At 55.5% G+C, this 7515-nt stretch overlaps 1 protein-coding gene and 1 non-coding gene across 2 annotated transcripts; one reads left to right on the top strand and one right to left on the bottom strand.

Moving 5' to 3' along the window:
• Window positions 1-1883: 1883 nt before the first annotated feature.
• Window positions 1884-4110, bottom strand: LOC102981022 (testis-specific protein 10-interacting protein). Its single transcript, XM_028500867.1, has 4 exons — window positions 3964-4110; window positions 2987-3120; window positions 2200-2885; window positions 1884-2035 (listed from the first exon to the last, which is right to left on the bottom strand). The coding sequence occupies exons 1-4, from the start codon at window positions 4108-4110 to the stop codon at window positions 1884-1886; spliced, it is 1119 nt and encodes a 372-aa protein (XP_028356668.1).
• A 3217-nt stretch (window positions 4111-7327) lies between these two features.
• LOC112067469 (U6 spliceosomal RNA) lies at window positions 7328-7435 on the top strand. The gene has a single exon (XR_002893288.1). It is a non-coding gene; the product is annotated as a U6 spliceosomal RNA (small nuclear RNA).
• Window positions 7436-7515: the final 80 nt, after the last annotated feature.

Below are 7515 nucleotides of genomic sequence, written 5' to 3'. Positions count from 1 at the left end.
CGGGCCTAGCTCAAGGCCTTTCCCTACTCTTCCTGGAAGCCTCCTGCCTACTCCAGCCAGGGGTGCACCCCAACTCTGACAGTGCTTAGCCTTGTGGAGCTCAGCACACACACCCATGACCTCACCTGTATTGCCAACTTCCCCTTGCAAAGCAGCTGTCCTTGAGGGGAGGACCCAGATCTTTTTTTCTCTCTGACCCCTATATCTGGTAGGAGCTAGGGTAATGCCTACGGGTTTGAGGGACAGACGGATGAATGGACGGGAAAAAGAAACATGATGATGGGATCAGTGGGTGGATGAAAGGATGGATGGATGGTGTGGATGTTTGAATAGACAGCACCTAGATCCACCTGGAACGTTCTTCCCCCAGATCTGATGGCCAGGTCCTCTGGTCAACCAGGTCTTTGCTCAAAGGTCAGAGAAAATGAGACCTCAGCACCCCATCTACCTCTCAGGGACCTTCTATCTCTAGCTATACGTTTTGTTCATTTCTTTATCAATTATCCTCCTTCCCAAGTAGAATGTGAGCCTCATGAGAACAGGATTCTTTGTCTGTCCTCTTCGCCACCAATGTATCCCCAGCACCTAGCACAGTGCCTAACACAGACAGAAACTCAGTATTGATGAGTTCATGCACAACCGAATCATGGTCAGATAGAAAGATGGACAGATAGACAAATAGAGGGGTAGATGCAGACATACACTCAGCACATGTTTATTGAGCACCAACTATGTGCCAGGTCCTTTTAGGGTGCCAGACGGGGGCTGTGATCAAAAAGCTCTGGCACCAGGACGTCCCTGGTGGGCCAGTGATAAAGAATCCGCCCTCCAGTGCAGGGGACGCGGGTTAGATTCCTGGTGGGGGAACTAAGATCCCACATGCTGCGGGGCAACTAAGCCCGCGTGCCACAACTACTGAGCCCAGGCGCCTCAACTAGAGAGCCTGCGTGCCACAAACTGCAGGGCCCACGCGCTCTGGAACCAGCACGCCACAACTAGAGAGCAGCCCACGCGCCACAACAGAAGATCCCACATGCCGCAACTAAGACCCAATGCAGCCAAAAAAATAATAAATAAATAAAATAAATATTAAAAAAAAAAAAAAGCCGGCACCTTCCGTGGAGGAGCCCTCAATCTGTACAAAGGGATGGACAGACAGCCCAGCACCTCACCAAGGAATCTGGGCTTTGTCCTAAGGGCACCGGGGAGCATGGAAAGATCTCAAGGAAGGATAACGGGATAAGACTTGAAGGGTGCTATCAGGACGCTGAATGGATTCTCACCTACCACTTCTAACTTGTCACCGAGGCCCACTGCGCCAGCCTCCAAATATCTTTCAAATAAATCCCCGTCTCTTTACTCACATGGCCATCTGGTCCAAGGCCTCATCAACCCTCACCTGGACACTGTCAGCAGCCACCACCTGTCTTGCCCTCTGCTCCCAAGTGTCTCTCGTTCAAGCCCTGAGTATAGTAATGATCTAACTCTTCTGCCATTGTCGCTGTTTTGCCCATCTGTCTCCTTTTCCAGCCAACCTTGAGCTTCTTAGGGCTGAAACCAAGTCTTTTTACCTTTATAGCCTGAGGACCCATGAGCAGATACCTGATACATGTTGCCTTAATCACTTAGCTAATAAATTAATGAATGGATAGAAGATGGGAAGTGAATGAAAACTGGCTTAGTGTCAATAAACAGTTGGCCAAGCAGACAGATGTATGCATGGACGGTGGATGGATGGATGGATGGATGGTGGATGGTGGGTGGGTGGACAGATGATCAGAAAGACTGGTGAATGGATAAATGGAGGAATGAATGACTGTCTCCTGAAGAACTAGCTCCTCTCTGGTCCCTGTGCTTCGCTCCCACCCTTCTTCGTCTCCACCTCACCTGGTGGCCTCCTGTCGTTTGTGGAAGGTGCGGTTAGGGAAGTTTGCAAACAGGAAAGTCTCATCAGCTCCCAAGGCATGGGCCTTCCCGCTCCGGCGGGAGGCCTGAACAGCAGCCCGCGATGGCTTCCAGGGCAGCTTTTCGGGACCTGTCCACAGAGGGACAAATCAGGCACTGCCGCCTCTCCTGGCCCCTTGGGCAATCCGTCCCCGCACCTGGAGCGCAGCCCAGCCCAGCCCGGCGGCTGGCTCCAGCCCCTCTCCGCGCTGCGCGGCTCCGTGGGGGAACCCGGGCCTTGAGCCTCATGCTCACCACGGTCCAACTCCTGCTGCAGCTTCTCCAGGTTCCACGGCCCCTCCAGCTCCCTGGCCCTTGGCCTCCTCCTCTGTGGTCCTCGGAGGTTGTTGGAGCCAGAGCAGCTCCCCTGGCTCCGCGGTTCACTCTCGTCCCAGGCCTCCTCGCCGGAATTCCGCCCCTTTCTTCGAGAACTAGCCCTCCTTCTCTGGGGGACCCTGTGCTCCCCCTCCTCGGCCTCATCTGTGGCCTCTGCAAATGGCTCCTCCTCCAAGATCGACCCCCTTCTGGGGAGCTGGGGCGGTTCCCCGGGGCTCAGAGCCCTCTCGGGCTCCTCAGCGCCCAGGCCTTCCAGCTCGGCCTCCTCGGCCTCCGACCCCGATGCTGAGCTCTTCCCAGGCAGCTCCGGCTCTTGGCTCCCCCCTTGGCCGGGAGGCATGGGGATGCAGCTACAGGCCCTGAGCTGCTGTCTCCTCTCCAGATCTGGCGCCTCTGTCTTCCAGCAGAAGCCATGGGCCTCCGGGAAGTTGGCCGTGGACTTGCGCCTGGACTTGTGCCGATGGACCGCTGCGGGCAAGGGCAGGGCTTGGTGGCCAGGGGCCGAGGCGGGGCCTGGCTGAAGCGGAGCCCGGCCATCTGTGGTGAAGCTCTCCCAGGCCCACTGGAAGGGGAAGGAGGGTTTCCGAGGAGGAGAGGGGACCAGACTGAGGAGGGAGAGGGCAGGGGGCAGGGGTCAGGGTCTGTGCGCCGGCCCCCAGTGGGGCCTGGCACCCAGCAGCCCCCCGGCCCCTCCACAGCTGCTTACTCCTCAGCCTCAGCGGAGACTTGCCCTTTCTTGTTCCGGCCCCTGAGCCTCCGGTCCTTCTTTGCCGTCTGCCCTGTGCTCTGAGACCTCTGCTGCTGGCCCTGAATGACACCATGACCGCTCCCAAGAATCCCCTGGGCAAAGGCAGGAGAGGAGGCCCAGCTCTGAGCAGCTCCCCCAGGGGACCCTCCTGTTCTTTTGTTTGTTTGTTTGTTTGTTTTATGGCTGTGCCACACGGCATGTGGGATCTTAGTTCCCTGACCAGGGATCGAACCCACACCCCATGCAGTGGAAGCTCGGAGTCTTAACCACTGGACCGCCGGGGAAGTCCCAGGACCCTCCTTTTCTGTCAGGCTGGCCCCTCTGGGCCCTTGTTACCACTGAAACTGACTGATCATGACCTGAATTATTAATATTAAAATAGCAACAACTGCTATTTACTGAGCACCTACTGGGTGCTCAGGACTTTCAAGTATTAACTCGTTTAACCTTCCCAAGGATCCTATGAGGTAGATATTCGCTATCACCCCTGTCATGCAGATGAGAACACTGGGGCTCAGAGAGGTGAAGTCACTTGACTAAGGTCACACAGCTGGTAAGTGGAGCCAGGACCTGAATGTGTCGAGTCTGTCCCCAGAGCCCAGATTTGTCACCATTTGTCACTGTACTGCCTCTGGGCTCTGGATAGCTCTTCTGAATGCCCCATAGGGCCCTGGACTTACTAAGCCAAAGTGGGAAGAACTCATCGTCTTTCCCGAAATCCTGGTCCTCCCGCAGTGTTGCTCAAGTTGCTCCATCAGCAGCCTGGGAGCCGTCCCTGGTCTCCACCCCACATCCTGGGGCCTCCCTGACTCTCACCTGGGCCTCAGCTCCAGTCTCGTGGCTTCTCGAGGGCCTCCCTCAGCCGTGGCCTCCCCACCCCAGAGAGCCAACCTGCCTCTGGGCAGTTGGCTATCCCCCCAAGGGGCCCCCCTCACCTGCTCAGCTTGGGGGATGCTTGAGAGAAGCTTGAGCAGACGTGTGGCCGTCCCTGGAGACTGCTGTGGTGTGTCTTGCCCTGGTCTCCCCGATGCGGTCCTGACCAACTGCTGGTGGGCGTTTAGCATATTGGTGTCTTGTCCCATCCCCCGCCCCGCATCTGCCAACCTTGGAACTGCCTGTCCCACCATCTCTATGGCAACCAGTCCTCAGCCAGTCTCAAGGGCTCTGGCAAAAGCAGGCCAGGAAGGGTATATATAAGGCCTGCTTCCTTCCGGAGGGGAGAGTTGGGCAGGATGCTGAGAAAGAGTCCAGGCCTGGGAGTCCAGAGATCCAGGGCCAAGGCCTGCCTCTGTTCCTGACTCTGCAGGACTCCCCGTTGACCTAGCACAATTCCCCTGCCCTGGCTCAGCCTGTGTTTCACCATCTATCTATCAAAGGGGTCTCAGGACTCTCCATCTCAAAGGGTCCTCACACCCCATGAAGATGGCAGATGGCGCCTGCCGTGTCCCTCTCCCTCCGCCTGCCTCCTTGCTACCCCTCAGCCCCTGCTGAGGCCATGTAAGGGGCAAACTGAACCCTCACAACAAGATCTTGTTCAAACCACTTACCCTCCCAGGCCCTGACAGGACAGGAAAGGCCAGGAAGTTGAACACCACGTCCAGGAACAAGGCAGCAGGCAAACCAGAGCACTGAGGAGGCTCTGGAGAGACAACATGCAGCTCTTATTCCAAACTTCTAAGCATCGCCGAAAAGCCTTGACATGGTAAATCCCCATGAGACGCCCGGAGCTGACCACTTTGACCAGCAGTACAGGGACATGGTCCCGAGCTGAGAGGCCCTGGAGATGGAGTAGCGTGGCTTAGCCTCTCACCGGCTCTGTGACCTTGGGCAAGTCACTTCTCCCCTCTGCCAAACTGGAATCAGAGGCCCATCCCGTAGGTTTGTTGCAAGGATTCAATGAAATCACAAAGGCAACACGCTCGGTAAATGTTGGTTAAAACTGCTAAAAATGACTGATGACTAATTGGTAGGCAGCAGAGTACAATAAATAGTCAGGAGTACAGAGGAAAGGGACTTCCCCGCGGTCTGGTGGTTAGGACGCCGCGCTTCCACTGCAGGGGCACGGGGCTGATCCCTGCCGGGGGAACTAAGATCCCGCAAGCTGCAGGGCATGGCCAAAAACAAAAAACAAACAGAGGAAGCACCGGGGTTGAGATCCCAGCCCCTCCACGTGTCACGTACCTTCTCTGTTTCCTCATGGGCAACGTGGGGCTGGTTATCATGGTGTCTACCTCCTAGGGCTGTGGCAAGGATTAAATCAGTTAATATATACACACATGCATCATGGAACATTTCCACAGCTCGTCACAGCTGCCAGGTAAGAGTTGTTATTAATCAGCCAACAGTGCTCGTGGAAGTAAATCCATGCGGATGCCCTCCGGGCATGCTTTGCTCAGAGCTTTGTTGCTGTGGACCCCTGTCTGCTTGCAGACTCCATCCCAGTAGCACCTCTGCAATGAGCACATTTCACTGAACAACCTAAATAACGCTCCAGGTGAAGATCTTTTCCATTCACAATAGGTCAACTCTGCTCTTTCTGGTGGGCTGCCAGCCCCGCCCATCCACCTCCTCTGCTGAATGTCACCCGTGGGACCCCAGGTGGAGGGCAAGTGTGTGGGCTGCTCCATTTTCAGAGAGCAAGTCCCCTCCAGACCCCCACCGAATTGATTTTTCGGACAAACTCTGGGCTACTCCCTTCCTTGGCAGAGGACGGGTCTGGGTTCCTCAGGTCAATATTTTCACGAGGTGTCTACGGACCTTTCCAGCCACACTCACTCCTCAAGTGAGCTCCTCCAGTCTGATAGCCTTAAAAGCCATCTATCACCTTCCAGGTCTGCCCGAGTTTACATTTCCCAGCACTGACCTCGCCCGCGAAGTCCAGACTCACATCCAACGGCCCATTCGACAACTCCACTTGGATGACGAATAAGCATATTAGTTAATTCGACACGTTGAAATTCAGACTTTCCATCCGCCCCATCTCGGTCAAGGCCACATCCATCCTTCCCGCTGCTCCCGCCAAAATTCTGGCGTCATTGTGGATTCCTCTCTTTCCTTCACACTCCACGCCCCAAGCACTTAGCAAACCCTGCCGCCATCGCCTTCAGAATACACGCAGAATCCAGCCACTTCTCCCCTCCACCACCATTAGCACGCTCCCCCAAGCCCCCACCCCTTCTCATCCGGATCACTGCAGGAGCCCCTGCGCCCAGCTTCTGCTCTTGCCTCAAGTCTGTTCTCTACTCGGCAGCCAGAGTGATCCTGTTAAGACCGGAGCCTGTCCTGCCTTTGTTTAAAACCCTCCAATGGATTCCCACCCCTTCTCTTTTGGGCTGCGCCTCGCGTCTTGCGGGATCTTAGTTCAACCAGGGTGGAACCCAGGCCCCCTGCAGTGGAAGCGCCCACTCCCAACCACTGGACCGCCAAGGAATTCCCGGGATCCCATCTCTTGAAGCGTAAAAGCCGAAGTCCTTACCATGGCCTACTAGGTCCTGTGTGAGCCGTCTGCCCCATCTACCTGCAGGTCCCACCGTAAGCACCTGCTTCGGAACACGGGAGCCCTTGAACTATTGACTTATGCTTGGCCTTCGATGCCGAAACAGACCTGAAACCGTGGACCTTTTTATTTTATATTTTTTTTGCGGTACGTGTGTGTGCGGTACGCGGGCCTCTCACTGCTGCGGCCTCTCCCGTTGCGGGGCACAGGCTCCGGACGCGCAGGCTCAGCGGCCATGGCTCACGGGCCCAGCCGCTCCGCGGCACGTGGGATCCTCCCGGACCGGGGCACGAACCCGCGTCCCCTGCATCGGCAGGCGGACTCTCAACCACTGCCCCACCAGGGAAGCCCCCGTGGACCTTTTGAATGTCTTGTGATTTTGCATGTGTGTGTGTGTGTGTGTGTAATTTCTCAACAAAAGTGACATCATACTTTTTTTGCTTCAGAGTATATTATGCTTATCTTTCCATGTCAGTACATGCAGAGCTGCCTCAGCCTTCACACTGGTTGTCACCGTATGTCTGACATGATGTACTAAACTCATCTCCTCCTGTCAAACACGCACACGGCTTCTGCTAGCTTCCCTGGGACAGACACTGCAGCTGTGACATCCTTGGAAATGCGCCTTCGCACGTGAGGTATTTCTGCAAGATAAGTTCCTTGAAGCAGACTTGCTGGCTGTCAGCAATTTAATTTTGATAGCGCTTAATCACTGTCCCCAAATGCTCAATCAATGTAGATTGCAATCCACAGTGTTTACACCCTCACCAGCAAAACATAGTGTCATTTAAAGAAATCTTGCTGTGGCTCACTTCAGCAGCACATATACTAAAATTGGAACGACACAGAGAAGATCAGCATGGACCCTGTACAAGGATGACATGGAAATTTGTGAAGCATTCCATTAAAAAAATATCTTGGGCTTCCCTGGTGGCGCAGTGGTTGAGAGTCCGCCTGCCGACGCAGGGGACGCGGGTTCGCGCCCCGGTCC

This window comes from Physeter macrocephalus, chromosome 16 (genome assembly GCF_002837175.3).
Source record: "Physeter macrocephalus isolate SW-GA chromosome 16, ASM283717v5, whole genome shotgun sequence".
Taxonomy (NCBI): domain Eukaryota; kingdom Metazoa; phylum Chordata; class Mammalia; order Artiodactyla; family Physeteridae; genus Physeter; species Physeter macrocephalus.
Note: the sequence above shows the minus strand (reverse complement) of the source record. Positions and strands in the feature narration are given on the sequence as shown.

What these genes read in the sequence shown, in the direction of transcription:
- LOC102981022 (XM_028500867.1), bottom strand. Translation starts at nt 4,110, where the DNA reads ATGGGACAAGACACCAATATGCTAAACGCCCACCAGCAGTTGGTCAGG. An exon ending in GCATCCCCCAAGCTGAGCAG is followed by an intron (nt 3,121 to 3,963) that starts GTGAGGGGGGCC and finishes GCCTTTGCCCAG; the next exon opens with GGGATTCTTGGGAGCGGTCA. An exon ending in GCAGCAGGAGTTGGACCGTG is followed by an intron (nt 2,036 to 2,199) that starts GTGAGCATGAGG and finishes CTCTGTGGACAG; the next exon opens with GTCCCGAAAAGCTGCCCTGG.